A 19,424-nucleotide genomic window follows, 5' to 3' on the forward strand; every position below is an offset into this window, starting at 1 on the left:
GCATCTTAAGTCAGTCCTATATGCTTGATAATTTTTCTTGGTGGAAGCTTTGCGTTTGGTTAGCTAATAAAATATTAAAGCTTCATTCAATATTATGTAGACAATTTCTTAATTGTGTCATCCTGGTATCGTGGACTTGCTCTATTGTTTCATACAAACGCAGCTGCTGCCAATTTATTTTTTTTCTTGTACACTGTAATGGATTATAAGATAACTAACAAACTAGTACTACTACTTAATTATTTATGTGGTAAAATGTTGTGTAAGAAAACTGGTATGACTGCACTGTATCCCTAAAATGTCTAGTTTGAACTTGCCGTTGCTAGCAACTGATTTTTTCATTGAAGCTTTGGGTTGAAATATTTCAACTCAGATCAGTGTTTCGTGTCTAATCATTTTGACACGAAACATCAAAATAATCTATCAAGCAGCTGTGTGAGGTAATGTCTGTTCAGCCAGTTGTTATTGCAAAATAAAAATGTATATTATCCCTTACTTATTATAATCTTAATTCAAGTGATAACGAATTTTGAAAGCCCGACAGTAATCAGTGTTGAACACTACTGTAAGGTTAACTCTGCCTGGTTTAAATGTTTCAAAATGATTAACAGTGGAAAATATTAGAAAATTAGAAAAGTAATCAAAAAGTAATTAAAAGTAATGTTACATTACTTTAATAAAGTAATTGAAAAGTTACACTACTTATTACATTTTAAATCAAGTAACTTGTAATCTGTAACCTATTACATTTCCAAAGTAACCTTCCCAAAACTGCCAGTATGTTTACATCTAGCGAAATGGTCTATATAACACAGTGAAAACACATGAAGCATGCATATTAGTTTAGTAAAGATCAGAACAAATAGTTTTGCTTTATTACTTTTACATAGCTTTACCATCTCATTGTCCCCCAAAAATAAATTTACAGTATTAACAAGATTAATATAATCATTAAGTAAAATATTAAAATAAAATCATCATTCCAGTCATTTTAAGATGCAGTTCCAGAATAGGTGGGAAAACATTTTTACAGAATATACATTCATTTTTCATTTTAAGTTATTTTCAATAGTATATACTTTATAGAACATAAATGTTGAAAGCTATTGCTTTATTATTATTAGTTTGTTACACGTTATGTATTACATTGATTGTGTTTTCGACCTTCCAAAATATGACACAAGGGGGAGTAGTTTTGCTTCTACAAAACTTATATTGTTATACTTTGTAATATCTACACCTTCTAAAGGACACAAAATCCTGTTTCTTGTGGATTGCGGCTTCTGAGAATTTCCTGAAAAGTGACCCATCCAGGGATAACCCCTTAACTGAATAATCATCAGAACAGTTCAAAAACTTCATTTGTTAAAAAAGAACCATCTTTCTTGATAACTGTATAACCAATTTTTCATCTCTCTCTCTCTCTCATGTTGAATCTCTCTGTTATAGTCCAGCAACTGGCTGAACATTCAAAAATGTATTTTTGAATTAAAATGTATTAAGTATGATTCCACCTATGCCGACATTATTCAGTTTGTCTTCTAACTCCTTTAACTCCTCATCCATGGGTTTGTTTCCTGTGCATGTGTTTTTTGGAAATTTCACATCAGTTTTTACATCATCAACTTAAAAAAGTGTTTCAAACCATTCAAAGAAAAGAAAAGAAAAAAAGAAAGACATTTTGCTGTTATGTATTCTAAAGCACTTTATATACACATTGGCCAAAAGTTGTAGGATAGATGGTAATGTCACTTGAAGGAAAAACAGGAGTACGAAGATTCAAACTAAATTATTCTAATTATACATATTTTTATTTTTCTTTAACCAAAAACAGCATAAATCCCACAATTAAACCACAATATGCTTACTGTGTCCGGAAAAAATGAACTATTACACAATTAGTAATATCAGTTATAACAAAAGATTTCAATAAATATTTTAAAATTGAAGTAGGAAATTTAAACGTGTTTCTGTTCCCTCCTCCCACTACCAGCACTAACAAAACATATACATCACTTTCAAAACAATCCCTTTTCCTTCTTAATGGTCTTCTGTTTCCATTGAGGCAAACTGTCAAACTCTTCTCTGGAGATTCCCAATATGGCCTGGAAATCTTGGTCAGAGAGATATCTCTAGAATACCATAAAAAGAAGTCAGAAAATATATGATTTAAATGTATGAAAATGATTTTAAGAAGAACTGTGTTATAATAAATAAAATGTTGTATGCAGCAACACACATTGCTTTGAACAAAGTAACACCACACTTTTATTCAAATGTATTTAAATATTTTAGGCCAAATTTGCTTGGTGTTAGGACAACTACCTTTTATATTTATAAACAGTGCTTTCTAATGTTTATTGGCTGTAACAATTATGGCATGTGCAAAGTAATGCGTTACTTTACTTTTGTATAAATCTGGGCAGGGCAAATTTGCTTGGTGTCAGGCTTTGAGAAAAGTAAATTCACATCTGTACAGTAGACCGCAGAAGAAAAAATATCAACTATTCAGCAATAAAAAACGGAAAACAAATGTTAGATTATCTTGAGTAATTTTTGCTTATTAGTATGGTTAAACTGAATCATCGAAGGTCAGCAGCAAAGACATCAGTTAATAAAATGGTATTAAATGCATAAAGGATATTTGTATTATTTAACATACAAATTAATGCATGTTCACATTTATTCTTACTCCTGATTTCTCTCAACATAGGGAATGGAGAGCTTTTAATCAATAAATGGGGGGAAAAGTAACTTGTGTTACTTATCTGAAAAAAGTAACTTTTCTGGTCAATTAAAAAGTCATGCGTTACTTTACTAGTTACTTGGAAAAAGTAATAATATTACGTAACTTGCATTACTTGTAATGTGTTACCCCCAAGACTGTTTATAAATGTATAACATTTACATATAAAAAACACCCATGCATTGCATTGCTTTCTTTTAGAATGCATTTTCAATTTAAGTTCACTTGTCTGTGCACAGTGCAACATCTACATTTGCATTCATCAAAAAGACGCATATAAACTGGCTAAGTTGGTTATGTAACAAGGTGTGTCCTTAAATAATTAATGACAGACTGTATACAAATCTGACAAACCGACTAGGAAAATTTTCCAAGAAAAGAATGGAACAAAAATCAAACTGAGCGTCCTGATTTCCATGTGCAGTGTAAAGTTTTGTTTACACTGATCCTTACAATATAGGAGGGTCATTTAGGACAATTAATCAACATGGGCCACACCTGAAAATGTCAAGAAGATGTCAGGAAGGTCTGTACAGACTGCATGACGCATATTTTGGGGGAAATAGATGAATTCAAATGGTGAAAAGATCTCCTTGGTGGACAACAGTGTGATTCGACAGTGTCATGGTCTCAGTCTGCACAATTTCCACTGTTAGTGTGTGGTTTTGTTTATCTCACCTGCCTTGCTTTATGTGTACCTGTGGATATTATTAAATCTATTGGAACCATTATCTTCGTCATCATGCGTACTTACTGCCAGGTTATGACAGACAGCAGGATTTAGAGCAAAAGCACCCTTTTTCCCACTTACAACAGGGCCATCTTGTGTTTCTTGAATGCTTGTTGGAGCTCCTGTTAACTAAAACTCTGAAATACTGGACTTTTTATGAAATAAAATAAAGTTTTATGCACCTCTTTGTGTGTAGGGTCCACATTCTCAGGCAGTTCTCCAGCAAGTTTGTTAATCAGCATTTCTGGTGGATATTGTGAGATGGTTTTACTCTCTACACCAGTGGCTCCCTGTCATGAGAAAATAAATTACACAAATCTTTTATGCAAATCAGGCAAACATTGACTAAAATGTGTGTTATATACAAGAGTACATAAAATCATACAGAATCAACTTTAGTGGGCAATGTAATCTCTCCTAACTCCTCTTTCAGCTGCTCGTAGGTTTTGCCACCCTAGTACAAAGATAAAAGCCATGTGTGAGTTACAGCAAAACAAGTTTTGTTCAGCTGCAGAGAATGACTCTTTAATTAGCAGACTTGTAATGCTTTTTCAGCATGTTAATACAATAACAATCAAACCTACACTCCATTTTGTCGGGTCCCAGGCCATGAACCACCCAGTGAAGGTAGGAGGCTCAAAGCCCTGCTTCACCATTATTATAGGTGTGTCAGGGTCCCGAGATCCAGGATGAGTCCGCAGGTATTCCTGGCAAGTTGTCACAGATTCCTTACGCTCCACAGCATTGGCTTCATTTCCTATCCAAAGAAACACCTAGAAGACCCGAAAGCTGTGTTTAGGACTTTAGTGTCTAATGATATGTAGGCCCTGATAGCACACACACATCACAGAGATGTCTATTTGACGTCTGCATTTACATTTGGAAGACATATTTTTTAGAGTGTGTGCTCATCTGCAATACGTCAATAGGACATTTCCTACCAGATGTCAAATAGACGTCTATTAGATGTTTATGATTTAGAATGTATGTAAAACTCAGATGTTCGTACACAGCAGATGCTTTCCAGATCAAGTGATCTTTAAAGGAGAAGTTCACATCCAGAACAAAAATTTACAGAAAATTTACTCACCCCCTTGTCATCCAAATTATGGAAACCATTTTAGGATTTCTCTCCATATAATGGTCTTCAATGGTGCCCCCAAGTTTGAACTTCCAAAATGCAGTTTAAGTACAGCTTCAAAGGGCTCTAAACCATCCCAGCTGAGAAAGATGGGTCTTATCTAGCAAAGTGATCGATTATGTTCAAAAAAAATTGACAATTTATATACTTTTTAACCTCAAATGTTTGTCTTGTCTATGTCTGCATGAACTTTGTTTTTTCCGGTTCAAGACAGTTAGGGTATGTCAAAAAACTCCCATCTCGTTATCTTACCCAACTTCAAAATCGTCCTACAAATCGTCCTTGCTGCAGAAGTACCGACCCAGTGTTTACAAAGTGAACATGCAAAGAAGATCAAATGCCCTTTACAAAAAAAGATAAAAGAGTTTTTCGACACACCCTAACTGTATTGACCCCGGATTACAGAGACTATGCAGAGAAGAGACAAGACAAGCATTTGAGGTTAAAAAGTATATAAATTGTCAAATTGTTTTGAAAATGACAGATCGTTTTGCTAGATAAGACCCTTCTTCCTCGGCTGGGATCATTTAGAGCCATTTGAAGCTGCATTTAAACTCCATTTTGGAAGTTCGAGCTTGGGCGCACCATTGAAGTCCACTATATAGATATAATTCTTGAAATTTTTTCCTCAAGAAACATAATTTCTTTACGACTGAAGAAAGACAAGAAAGAAAGACATGAACATCTTGGATGACAAAGGGGTCAAAGAGGTGAGTAAATTATCTGTAAAATTTTGTTCTGGAAGTGAACTAATCCTTTAACAGACATCTTGCAGACCTTTTGCCATCAAACTGTATATTTCTTTAGAGAGGAAAAGAGTATAGTTTTTATTCAAACTGTATTGGTCTACCTGATCCCACGTGTCCAAAAGCATGACGTCATCCTCTCTTAGATCATCCTGTGTAAACTGTGTCACCTCAGTGGCAATAAACTTGCCGGTCTTATTGGAGCATTCAAAAAGACGCGGTTGATGATCTAGAGTAACCTGCTGTAATCTTTAAAAAGACATGACATCAACAGCCAAGAGTTAAGAACTTTCCTCCCCACATTCTCAAAAAAAAGCTACAAAAGCTGTCAATCGGGCAGTACACCTTTTTAACATATTTAACCTTAAAGGGTGCTTATTATTCCCTAGTAGGTACATATTAGTCTATGACAGTGGTTCTCAATTCCAGTCCTGGGGACCCCTGACTCCCTTATTTAACACACCTGATTGAGATCATAAGCTTGTTAAGAAAGAGATCCATGAACTAGACTAACAAGCTGATGATCTCAATCAGGTGTGTTAAATAAGGGAGACATGCAAAATGTGCAGAGCAGGGGGCCCCCAGGACTGGGATTGAGAACCACTGGTCTATAACATGTACATATTATTACCTATATGGAACATTTTAGGAGCTTTTATAAGGGTACTTGTCCAGAAACAGTTTTTCTACCATTTTCTGAGTGTTTGGAATCTTTTACCACAAATAATTGGGGTGTTCTTTGTTTAGTGTACCTTCTGTCACTTGCGTATGGTCCTTTTCCGCCTAAGATTTCCCAAAACTCAATTGGCTCTTGTCCCTCAGCCATAATCTCCTCTGCTGAGCCTCGACCAATGAAGGAGGCCACCTCTTTTGCCATTGCCCGTTCATCACCGCTGGACCCCTGAGAGGTTATGAAGAATGAGTGAACAGATCAGAGATGTTCCAAGGCAATATCGGTCCTGGAGTGCCGCTGTCCTGCACAGTTTAGCTCCAACCCTCATCAAATACACTTGAACAAGCTAATCAAGGTCTTCAGGATCACTAAAGCTGGCCGCACACTAGACGATTTTAAGGCTGACGAATTCTCTGCTGTGTGGTGTCATTACGATTATTTAACTGCTCCCGATTGAGATGGAGCATCCCCGAACTCAAATCATAAATATCGAACATGTTTGATATTTAGGATTCTTGATCGGGCTGCCCCTGACATGATACCCGTGATAGCCAATGAGAGCGAACAAGCATCACTTACCAGATGTTGCATGCTTCTATAGCTGAAACTTGGCAGCCACAAAAATGCAACGAAAGCAGAATACATCACCCATAATTTTTTTTTTAACCTTTTTTTTTTTTACTGTAAAACAGAAAGCGCACCGGGGGAGCTAGCTGACGACGTTGATTGTCTTTTATTTGTTTTTCTTCTCTAGTCACATTTGATCTTGCGAGTCTCCGTGAGATCACGTGACACTGTGAAATCGTTCCTACAAACAACAAGTTAGTGGTCTCGCAGTCTGGTCGAATAGTCTAGTTTGCGTGTTCAGGGCTAAAAATCACTTGAAACTGTCTTTATGTCTGTGGTCTCCCATGGTTTTAAAATCGTTTAAGATTTGAAAATCGTCTAGTGCAGTGGTTCTCAACTCCAGTCCTCTGGGCCCACTGCTTTGCACATTTTGTATGTTTCTGAATCTGACACACTCAGTTCAGTTCGTGGATCTGTCTCCTAACAAGCTGATGATCTGAATCAGGTGTGTTAAGTGAGGGAGACATACAAAATGTGCAAAGCAGTGGGCTTTGAGGACTGGTGTTGAGAACCATTGGTCTAGTGTGCGACCAGCCTAAGGCTACAGCCAGCTAAACTCTGCAGGACATCGGTACTCCAGGACCAACGTTTCCTATCCCTGGTATAGATAGAGCTAAGGACTGCTTTCTCAGTAACGTCCATTATGATGAGAGTAGTGATGAACTTGACAACTGAGTTTTTTCCAATAAAATACCAGTGTCTTGATAGTAGATATCAGTGTCATGATAGTAGAAAGACTGCGTACTTTGCCATACCACAGGTAGACGCCATTCTGGCTTTTCAAGAGGAAGACATCATTGGAGTTGAGAGAGGCCACCAGTGCTGGCACCTCTATTGCTTTTGAATTGGTTGGGTGAGAGCCACAGATCTGAAACAGGCGAACGGGTGGTTCTGGCTCTGGGGCGCTCTTTCTGGATGTCCCTCCCTAGAATGGAAACATATGAACACTTAAGTATTAAGAAAACAACAGAAATTTCACATAGCTGTAATTTACACATGTTCGTAATAAAATGTTGAGCTCATAATGTTAAAGTTTCTCACATAAAGTAACAGGTTATTGTATGTTAAATGTATTGCATTATTAACACACTGTAGCAATTTATGATGTTATCACAGTTTATAATGTAAAAGCAGTACATAATGTATAGGTGAACAATGTTTAAACCAGGGGTGCTCAACCCTGGTCCTGGAGATCAACTTTCCTGCAGAGTTCAGCTCCAACCCTGACCAACACACCTGAACCAGCTAATTAGGATCTGAAGGAGCACTTGATAATTATAGACAGATGTGTTTGATTAGGGTTGGAACTAAACTCTGCAGGAAGGTCGATCTCCAGGAACAGGCTTGGGCACCCCTGGTTTAAACTATAAAAATAATAAATAGCTTGTATTTTTAAAAGGAGGTTGTTGCATTAAATGAAATGTAGGCTAATAAATTATTAAGCTGTCACAACTTCCACAAAGAGGAGCAAGGAGATGAAGAGACGTAGGGGGAAATTACAAACAATCAGTCCTTTAATGGAAATCCGGAGTATAACCAGACAAAAAGACATTAAACTGTCATAGGGATGATGTAAGACACTGGACGAGGAATCATCTACCATTTAGCCCAATTAATAAATTATGACAGCCAGATCACTATCCTAATCTCTATTTAAAGCTAGTAATGTGCTACCTCGAAGATAACCATCTTGCCCTTAAAGATGGCCATAAAGTGCCGTGGTTCCTTTCCCATGGAGACTATAACTTGAACAGGCTGACCTCCATACTGCTGGTCCAGAGTCACTGCCTGATACGCACAGGCAGTCACTTCATCCTGAGATGCATGACGTCCCTTTGAGCAAAACAGATATCATCACTTGCATTATTACGTGCAACTTGTCATTCAAATCTTTTCTACACTGAAAAGATCTGCGAGTATTAAATCTTACTAAGTTCACCAGTGCTGTGTAGACAGATTAAACAGTTATACAGGTGCCAAAACAGAAAATAACATTCTCATTGTAATAAGTAAGGAAATTATAAATTATCTATTCTTGCAAAGACACAAAAGTAAAAATATTCTGCAGATGTTTGTTTAAGTGACCATGAAGCATTAAAACTACATTTTGTTACCAGATATGTTTTTTCTGGTGCATAATCACTGTTGCAATTGTTTTTCACTTCTATTATCTGAGCTTTAAATGACATTGTGTTAACATTATAAGATGTGACGTTTGGTGATAAAATAATCAATAATCATTATCATCATTAAGAAAAATCTCTGCATTTCTTCAACAAAGGAAATGTCACTTTACCTTCCACACGTAAAGAATGTAGCTGTTCCTGCCATTAACATCATAACTGTACAGAATTAGATAGCAATCGCCTCCGTAGAAGTATCCATGCATTTCAGGATCGACCTCCACCAACTCCAAATTTTCTATGCGCCACACCTGCAGATGGAGAGATATTTTGACATTGACTGACTCCTGTACAATTTTCCATTTTCTAGCAATTATCTCTATGTCCGTATTATGCTCTGATTCATCAATATGTGTAATCCTCCCATTTGCTGTTTCTCACATCTGTGTCTATATTTCTTTAGACTCTCTTTGATAACTCATCTCCTGCGTACCTGCTTTTTTCCACTGCCATCATCCACCAAGCGCTCCTGTGCAGCAATATCAGGCATCACATGCATCCTAGAGGCATCAAACTTCTCTTGAGTGACATCAGCTAAATAATGAAAAGACAGAGAAAAGTTTATGGACCAGCATCATACTTATTCAGCTCATCATCACAGCCATCTAAAATCAGCATCTCATTTACACTGTAAAAAATAATTTGTTGAGTCAACTTAAAATAATTTGTAACCTGGCTGCCTTCAAATTTTAAGTTCAGTCAACTCAAAAAAAGTTTATTCAACTTGAAATGTTACATTATACTAAGTGACAACTTAGATATTTGAGTTGAATCAACTTAAAATTTTAAGGCAGCTGGGTTACTTACCCATCTGTTAAGTTTAGCAAACACAAATATCTAAGTTGTTACTTAGTACAACTTAACAAGTTGACTAAACTTATTTTAGTTGACTGAACTTCAAATTTTAAGGCAGCAGGGTAACAAATTATTTTAAGCTGACTCAACAAATTGTGTTTTTTATTTTTTACAGTGTACAGGAGCTACAAGCTAAGATATTGTCTGCCTGGTTTACCACAAACAAAGACACGCCTCACAGTGGTCTCCAAATATAACAATTTTACATCTCACACTTTACTGAAACTAAAAAAAAAAAAAAAAAAATTTAAATTAAAAAAGTAAAATAAAGGCTTATGTTCCAAAGTTAATATATGCAAGTATATACACTTTCTGCGAAACAGACAGTCACACAAGACATACCCACTCTCCCTACAGTGTGTGTCCGGCCCAGGCCTGCTGTCTGCTCTTTGACAGTCCAGTTCTTGAAGAGTTGTTTAAAGAGAGCTGATTCCCCTCCATCACTGATAGCCTCCACTTTAGTTGTGAGTGGGTAACCTTTCTGTTTAATGAACTCCTGTATAATCAGTTACATTCGTCGTTAACATAACATTAAGCCAAAAACTGTATATTTGTAAGAACCAAATCCATGATTAAGACGTTTTTAACTTCAAACTTAAGCTAGTCCATAATCCATAATACCGCTTAAAAAAATCCACCAGCATATTTGTTTATAACTGTTTTGGCTTGTAAAATGTGCTTAATATGTGGTTCAGACCAGATGACTTTTTCACAGGTGGAAGCGCTTTTATGGATTATGGACTCATATTTTAGCCATAGCAACGGTTCAAAAAGTCTTGATTTGTTTTTTTACAAACACCATTAGCAGTTAAAGATCAAGGTTGTAGGTTCAATCCCTGCAGGATGTCTAAACTGTCAGTATCATGGCATATTATGATGTATGTGATACACATACACATACACATACATTGAACAAAGCAGCTGTGGTAATCTCTGGAGGTAGCAGTGGACTAAAATGCAGCACACAGGTCATTACACAGATTATAAATAAAAGGAAAATCACTCTCCTCCAGTAGCAGGTGTTACAAGAGAAATGGAAATGATAAAAACAGGAACTCACCAGAGCCCTGGTCATTGCTGCTTGTCTCTCTGCTTTGTTGGCTGTCTTTCCCTTCCACACAAATATTGACTTTCCCCCCTGGTCCAAAATGTAGCAGTCCTTAAAATAAATAAATAAATAAAATATTAGAGGGTTTTTTTTCAGTAGCTGAAATACTACTAAATAACTAATTAATTCTTTGTAATATATTTATACGCAGATATATACAATAAATTCTAGGCCTTTATATTTATTGGTTTAGTGTGCCACTGTAGTGACATGTAGTGAACATATCTATGATTCTTAGAGGCAAGTGTTGAGATGCCATCCACAATTTTTATTAATGTATTAACTGAATGGATGAATTTCATTTTATTTATTTATTTATTTATTTTAAGTTATATTTTTGGCGCTTTTACATCTTTATTGTTGGTAGGACAATGGAGATACAACAGAAAAGCATAGGGCCAAGAGTAGGGAATCAAACTCGGTCCACCAGAGGCATGAATTTAATTTAGTTGAAAACACTCACATTGTTATATTATGTGACAAAGGGTCTATGACTGCTTTACAAACCTTTTCATCAAAGAATTAATTACACAGACAAGTAAATATTTGGTCAGATAATATTTTAGATTGACTTGTTATAGTCTAATGAGAGTAAACAATATAAGAGGGGATTAACCATGCATTTTACACAAATTACCACTATAGTGTCAATAGTTTGTTTGTGTACTTACATCGTGATTCAGCAAGTCCTGTGTTAGTGGACTGGTTGCAATCTCTGTGATGTTCATAGCTCCATTAGCATCTGACACACTGCAAAATTTGTTAGATTATGTAAGGACTGGTAGACATTTTAACTAGGTGAACATTAGGTGAGTTGATTTATCAGTCAAATTATATTTTAGGTAATACAACAATACAACAGCCAACATGTAAGACATAGAGCTGATAGCACTTACTGATAGAGGGTGAGCTTAGACATTTGCTCTCGGTCAGTAATTTCATCAGGTGTCCCACTAGGAAGCTTAGAGGGCCGTTCACCCAAAATGCTCACCATCACTTCCATTACCAAAGGGGAGTTTGCCTCTGCATCGCCCTCAATCACCCCAATTTCTGCCCGACCCCCTCTCTCACGATCCCTGATGTCCTTGGCCAGCATCATGCCCTTACAGTCAACAATGAACAGCATGACGTTACAATTTAATCCTTAAATGCATACCTCTGGTCTTTAGCGACCCGGGATGTCATTCACTACCCTTTTGTAGTTTGACATCAACTTTCTTAGTATTCCTCAATTTATTCATTATAAACAATATAACAAGATAAAAAAAAATAATAAAATATAAAATAATATATGTTTTCTGATTATTTTTTGTAAAGAGTGTATAGGGTCGCTAGAGACCCGTGGTGTGTAATAGCGCAAGTATATTTTTCATGCACAAAAATATGTAAATATCTGATGACATGCAATTGACCTTTATTCCTCGAGGTGGCACTGTTTAATAGACAATAACGACCTGATGTTTCACTCATAATTGTCGCAGGCATAAAACAAAAGAATATCATCAGCAAAAATTTAAATGGTGTGAAAGGCTTTATTGCAAAGCAATTACTGTATGCAATAAAATATAAATATTACTGTTATTTGATGGTGGCTGTGGTGAATAAGCTGCCAGCGATCAAAATATTGACTTTGAAGTAATTGAAAACGATAGTTTTGACAATATGCTTTATTTTATTCTTCTGTATTTGTTCTTAAAAGTTTTTTGCTATTGCAGAAGTTAGAGATCCCTCCATGCTGGATATATAGGTCTGGGCCACTAAAGACAAGAATAATGATTGCCGAAACATTCATGTATTTAAGGGTTAAAAGAACTCAAAACTTTAAGATTTCTCATATAGCTCATTCTATAGCCAACCTTCAGACGTTCTTGTTTGTTGCTTTCAGGGCCATTCCACTGGATAATGGTCTTGCCAAGATCCAAAAGAAAGACACTCCCAGTGTCAAAGCTCTTCCAACTCAGTTCCACCTGGAAATTGGCCATGGAATTTAATCATTCATAACTTGAAAATCATAGCTGACACATTCAAGATTGGAATGTGGAACATTATAAGGTTATAGGTTATAAACACTCTGGCAAATTAGTGAAATCAAGATACCAAACACAAATTCACCATTTTGGTATCTGTGGTACTAGAAGACGTTTAGTAATACTTAAACGGATAGTGTTACACAGCATGTTTGAGGTTCCACAAGAACCAGTGAGGTTCATTCTTATGTTTTACAGCATGTTTGAGCTTATTTAAAAACCAATAAGGTTTGTTGTTGCGTGTCAAGCAAGCATGGCTGAACTTTTGTTTATGTTCGCTGGAAATGTAAATATGTAAATAAAACCTAAATTAAAAATTTGTTTATCTCATAAAATGATTGAGTCTCTTCAGAAAATTTAACCCAAACTGCTCAAATCATATAGATTAGTCTTACAGTCTCTTTATAAATTCTTCAAAGCATCAGAGTGGTAGTTGTGTAGACTGTCAATGGAAGGACAGAAATCTCTTCAGTTTTAATAAAAATATCTTAATATCTGTACCAAAGATGAACGAAAATCTTACGGGTGAGTAAATGGCAGGATTTTTTGGTGAACTATCCCTTTAAGACAAACAGTTTGCTCACCTCTGTGCCAGTCACTTTCCTTTTTCCTTTCACATGCAGCAGTCTTTGAATATTATAAGTGTTTGTCTCCACATGGTTCATTCCCGATGACACACCTCCCGACTTATAACTAAGGACACATAAAGACCAATTTTTGGCTTTTTGTCATCTTCATTAACTAAATACACTCAAATGTTTCTCCATAAGAATGTAAGCAGCAGGGCCGTTTCTAGTTATGAGGGCTCCATGCCACTAGGGGCCCTATAAAGCAAAGTATTTTTTTTCTTAAATGAACATTGAATTAAAACCCTAATATACTCTCTGCAAAGTTCTACTTTATTCTTCACTCAGAGATAAACTAAAGTTTGAAGTAGCTGTGCAGCTATACACTGTTTGGATGAGTATGTGCTTTCCTCTCAGTAACAATGTAAGCAAACAACAAAAACGACATTGGTGAGAGAAGAGAGGTTAAAAAAGCATCTGATTGTGACTGTGTTAAGAAATTAAACTAAATGTTTGAGCTATTATGTAATTTTTATGAACCAATGTCAATTTAATAACCAGTGCAAAGCTTGTGTTGGCTGTTTCAAACTAGACAGTTTAACAGGGTATAATTATTGCATATCCTAAGTTAAAAATAAAAATAAGTAGTTATACAGTGCAGTCACAATCTACATTATCTAGCTTGCACAACTTTTTGCTAATTAGAGCTGATACATTTTTTTGGAAAGCAATGCTTAGAAACTAACTAAAGAAACAACCTTACGAGACCAAAAGCCTGGTGAGATGTGGACTGCACTTATCAGATGCTTACATAATGCCCTGTTTGAAATATCCACAGAAGATGCTGGACTCATGGTATTGCACCTCTCGGTACTGAACAGGTGCAGAGCCCAGGAACTCATCCAGCTGAATGGCATAGACTGCAGCAGCTCCTTGTTCATCCAGTGTAGACGTGGAACCTAGCCAGTAATGAATGTCATAGTATGCCGTTTTGCCACCTTTGCGTGTCTGCATATAGATGAAAGACATAGAATGTAAAACCTGAGGCTGTATCTGATGTTTTTAATTGGCTATATGACGTCCAATATTTGTCTAACAGGAAACTGCCAGGTTAACCTGAAGGGATAAGGCGAGCACAATGGGCTTTTTATTAGAGTTCAAAAATAATACAAAAGAAAATGCAAACTACCCTGAGGGGAAAAACGCAAGGCAGTGGCAGAACTGAAGCTCACACAGCATAGCAAGGCATGGCAGGATAGGACACTGCAACACCTAACAGAGAAACATTCACAAAAATCTGGCACAGAACATAGAACACAAAGAGATTACACAGCGAAGAAAATTAAGAAGGTAATGAGGGAGAGCAGAGAGAGTGCAACATATGACATAAACCAAAGAGCACATGGACGAACACTGAAAAGACAGAAACATCACACAAAAACTCATGACAGACAGTGGCTAGTTTACCAGTGGCCAGTTGCAATGTAGTGCTAATAACAAGGTGGGGAAGGGAGGGGAGATAAGCCAATATCAGTGGGACTGTCAGAGATGGCTCTAAAGGACCCAAAACCCAGGCAGATGACCAGGGAAGGAAGGATGGGTTGAGCAATAGAGGATCCAGCAGGTAGAGGACCCTGGCACATGGCCAGAGAAAAGACAGAAGGGATTAATTATGTACCACAGGTTTTTGGAACCTTGGTAAATAGCCGGAGTGGTGCCAGAAGGATACAACATGAAGGCTCCAGTGCTGGGGCAGACTTTAATGCAGGCTCCAGGGTTAGATCAGACTCTGAAGCAGACAGTGGAGGCTCAGAGACTAGAGTGGACTTTCATGCAGGCTCCAGGGTTAGATCAGACTTTGAAGCAGACAGTGGAGGCTCAGAGACTAGATTGAACGCGGAGGTGTGTGCAGCCCAGAAACACAGAAGGGCAATGCCATAAAGAGAGAGCCCGACTTTTTCAGGAGTGACAGGGCTGGCTGGGATGCTTCTGTGGCCATGACAGTGGCAGAAAGAGCGATAGCCCTCAGACTGCCAAGTGAAGGAAGGCCACCATCTCCGTACACACAACTGCCAGCATTCACATCTCCCAGCTGCTGAAAGGCTGATTAAGACTATTGTTGAAAATGTCCTTAAGCACAGTATTGTTAATGTCAAGTCCCTCAGCTGTCTGAGCTGAGCAAACGCCTTCACAGTAGACTCTCCTTGACAGAGAACAAAGACTTCACTGTAACACTCCATCATCTGACAAGTGGAAGTTCGAGGGCTGAAGAATCAAGTGTGAAGATACAGATGACAATGGGCTTTTATTAGAATTCAATAATAAAATAAAACCCTGATGAGAGAAAAACAGTCCAATAAGGCAGTGACGGAACTGAAGCTCAAATGACACAGCAAGGCATGCCAGGACAATATACAGCAACACATAACAGGGAATAGTCTGCAAAGAACTGGCACAGGACAGAGAACACAGGGAGATTAAACAGGGAATGATATTAGGAACAAGGGAGAGCAGGTGGGGTAAATGAACCAAGTAATCAGAAACAAGAAAGTTGAAGACAATTGATGGTTAAGACAATAAATCAGGCGGCCTAAAATTAGCACTCGCCACGTGCCAAATGCAAGTAAAAATCAGCACTGGCGAGTATATGTAACAGTGTCAGTCACCAGTTGGCGGGTAAAACTTTTACGAAATATAACAATGCAATGTAGTGCTAACTACAGCCAGTTTGTAAAGAGATTCGCTGTTTCTGACGTAAGCGAATAAAATAATCGAAAAGACCGAATCAAATAATAGGATACAAACAGGCTGATAAGCAGCGTGATAGCCAGCTTGTCTCTAGACATAGTTTTAATAACTTTTACCTGAGAAGATATCACTGCTTCATTTTGGAAGATTACCTTTTCCCTTCTTTATTCTTTATAACCCAAGAACGTGGCAACACATACCTGGGGTTACGCTACCTAAACAGTGTAGTTTGAAAAGTTGCGTGTTCGGCTGTATGCATACGCAGAGCCGCTTAAGACAGCTCATCAGTATCGCTTCAACGGACGAAAACACACAATTATATCAAAATGCATGATTTTGGCGAGTTACCTCGTATACGTAGTCTTAAATGAATTATAAAGTCTTAAATGACCGTAAAGAGTTGGAAGAATATCAGATATGTGTCAGATCTGTGTCATGTGCATCAGGTTTTAAAGAGAGAGGGCTGATTTTAAAATGAAACCCACTGAAGTCTGTCATTGATGTAAATGAAAGAACAAAAGAAAAAAAGAAATCACTCAAACGCTCTAGTCGCTGATTAACTTTTGTAGCTTGAATAAAGATTAATCTGTATAGTTTATGCATACACAATTTATAGTTTATGTGAAGATTGTTTTAAAATAACTTAAATTAAAAGTTGTTATATATTTCAGAGCCTATTAAATGTTAAAAATAATGGATTTCAATTATAATGTAAATATGTTTAGTCATTGTAGTAGTAATAACTGCCTGTTTTTGCAAAAAGAGTTTCATGGCCGGTAAAAAAAAAAAAAAAATTATCATGCCATTGGCAGGTGTGGCAAAATGTTTTAGGCCCTGGAAGGCAGGACACATGGCACATACAAATGAACACAGCAAAAGCCTAACGCATAAGAATGAAATGATGCAGCTCTGTGTGCTATGTTAAACACGACAAGACAAGAATGCCTAAAGAACATACAACATATGACACTCAAAATCACACATGTACAAAGATAAGATGATACACCAATGTTGGAGCTAACAATAAACTCAACAGATGTGACAGAACCCTGACAGAAACAACACGCAATTCATTTTTATTAATTTAATGTTTTCACAACGCAATTTAGAGATTTCAGAAAGATTATATTCACTTACTGACAGCAATAAATAGCAGTCACTTTCATAAAACTGCCCATGACATTTTTCTGGGACCAAAACAAGATCCATTTTCTGGAAGGAAAAAAAAAGAAAGAAAGAAAGCAAGAAATTTCAAGAATTTTCAAATGTGTCAGTCAAGGTCAAGTCATGCAAACAAGTGACGGAGCGTGAGGCAGGTGCATCACTGACAATCATGTATGACTGTCACATTTCACAGGTCTGTTCTTTAATTTAATTATAAATGAATGTGATAACTTGGACACAATTATGTAATTAATTGCAATTTCTCACATTTTTTAGATTGACAACCCTAATTACATAATTAAAGCATAATTACAATACCAAGCAAATCTTGAAATCAAGCATCGAAGGGTCATTGTAATTATTTTGAAACATCTTCACACTAACATTTGCATGTTTTGCATACTGTATATCCAACTGTTAATGCCATAGTTGGCTTATATTATTGTACATCACATGTGATGTAAAAATATCTAAAGTACTTTGATCAGGGGTATCCATTCCTGCTCCTGGAGGGCCACTGTCCTGTACAGTTCAGCTCCAACCCCAATTAAACACACCTTAACCAGGACAGTGGCCATCCATGACCGAGTTTGGACACCCTAAATTAGATCAATAAATGCTTCTCCCTCTGGACAAAGGTAAAATGGAACAGCAGCTCTTCAGCTCTTTAAACATACAGTTCTTGTATTTCATGTTTTATAGAAAGCATCAATTAATCCTATGTTTCTTTAAGATTTTAATATTTGGTTCCACCATCAACTTCTACTTTCACCAGCTATTGCTGATAGAATCAAACCCTACCTCAATTCTCCAGATAAGTATCCCTGGGGAGTGTGTGATGGCTCTGAATGTCTGTTGCATGATTCAGCGGTGTGCACCGGACTAAAAACCAACAGAGAAAATAGTACATTGGATTATTAGCTTTAATTCTGCATCATTACGTTATATTCATATTATTGCCAGTATTCTATACACTTATGTTTTACTATGTTAAGCTCAGTGTAGTCTTAATAAAATCTATTGTTAAAGCAGCTTTAATTGGAACAAATCAAAAGTTTGAATGGCAAGACGTTACCTTGAAGTCCAAACAGTTATTTGTAAGAGCTTTAGAGATGATTCTCCTCAGATGGATAAAGGTTGGCGTGTAAATCCAGTCAGAGACAAGTAAACAAGTCCAGAATTCTCTCTGATGCTATCAAGTCACATAGCAAAATATGCCCTTTTTTGTCCATGTCTTTTGCACCGATGTTACAAATACTTCATTTGGTTGTATTTGCCTGCTGTCACTCAATGCTGAGCTCAACAACCAATCAGGATAAGACTTCAACACAGACAAGGCAAATGAGTAAAGTAAACAAAGACGGATATTCAAAAGACAAGAAAAGCGATCATAAGCAGTCACGACGCAGGTCCATCTGTATTTACTGCCAGTGCTATCTCAAATCAATGCAACTACATAGAATGTATCATTCTTTTAGTACTTTTACCAAGTCAGATTATTACAGAAAAGTTAAGTCAACTTCTTGCTCTAGCATTCCTGAAATAACTTGTCAATGGAATGTTGTGAGGTTTTAATAGCATGATATAAAAGTAGTTCAAAATATAGCAAAATATGTTGGAGGCATTGTTTTATTAAATGTGCTTAACTGTGTAACACTAACCCTGTTGAAAAAACCAGCATATGCTGGTAGGTAGGTTTTGATGCTGGGCTGCTGGTTAGGTAGGTTTTGATGCTAGTTTAAGATGGTCCTTAGCTGGTTTATGCTGGTCCTTAACCAGCAACATGACCAGCATAAACCAGCTAAGGACTAGCTTAAACCAGCATCAAAACCTACCTACCAGCATATGCTGTTTCTTTCACCAAGGAAGTCATCTCTCTTTGAACATTTCTTGACTATGTGACAAAAATGAAAAGTATTTTACCAAAACATTTTATTTACCTCGCTTCCTCCAGTGAAAAAGTGGTCTGGTCTGAATCAGGAGAGAAATATGCACAGATCAAGCACAATTTACAAACTAAAAGAGTCCAAAACAATGCAAAACTAATATGTGGGTGGATTTTGATGTGAGAGAACAACAGGAGACAGAATTGTTCATTTGTTCATTGTTC

General features: G+C 36.8%; 1 protein-coding gene across 1 annotated transcript; it reads right to left on the reverse strand.

Annotated features, from left to right (window-relative positions):
- Positions 1 to 905: 905 nt before the first annotated feature.
- Positions 906 to 18,624, reverse strand: avil (advillin). Its single transcript, XM_051122967.1, has 20 exons — positions 18,390 to 18,624; positions 18,116 to 18,196; positions 17,288 to 17,362; positions 14,214 to 14,410; positions 13,421 to 13,529; positions 12,666 to 12,776; positions 11,706 to 11,911; positions 11,481 to 11,559; positions 10,762 to 10,860; positions 10,044 to 10,197; positions 9,280 to 9,380; positions 8,960 to 9,097; positions 8,338 to 8,496; positions 7,409 to 7,588; positions 6,116 to 6,264; positions 5,468 to 5,612; positions 4,061 to 4,249; positions 3,862 to 3,930; positions 3,659 to 3,766; positions 906 to 2,132 (listed from the first exon to the last, which is right to left on the reverse strand). The coding sequence occupies exons 2-20, from the start codon at positions 18,173 to 18,175 to the stop codon at positions 2,019 to 2,021; spliced, it is 2,442 nt and encodes an 813-aa protein (XP_050978924.1). The 5' UTR covers positions 18,176 to 18,196; positions 18,390 to 18,624; the 3' UTR covers positions 906 to 2,018.
- Between the last annotated feature and the right edge of the window lie 800 nt (positions 18,625 to 19,424).

The sequence above is a fragment of the Labeo rohita genome, chromosome 11, assembly GCF_022985175.1.
Source record: "Labeo rohita strain BAU-BD-2019 chromosome 11, IGBB_LRoh.1.0, whole genome shotgun sequence".
In the NCBI taxonomy this organism is placed as follows: domain Eukaryota; kingdom Metazoa; phylum Chordata; class Actinopteri; order Cypriniformes; family Cyprinidae; genus Labeo; species Labeo rohita.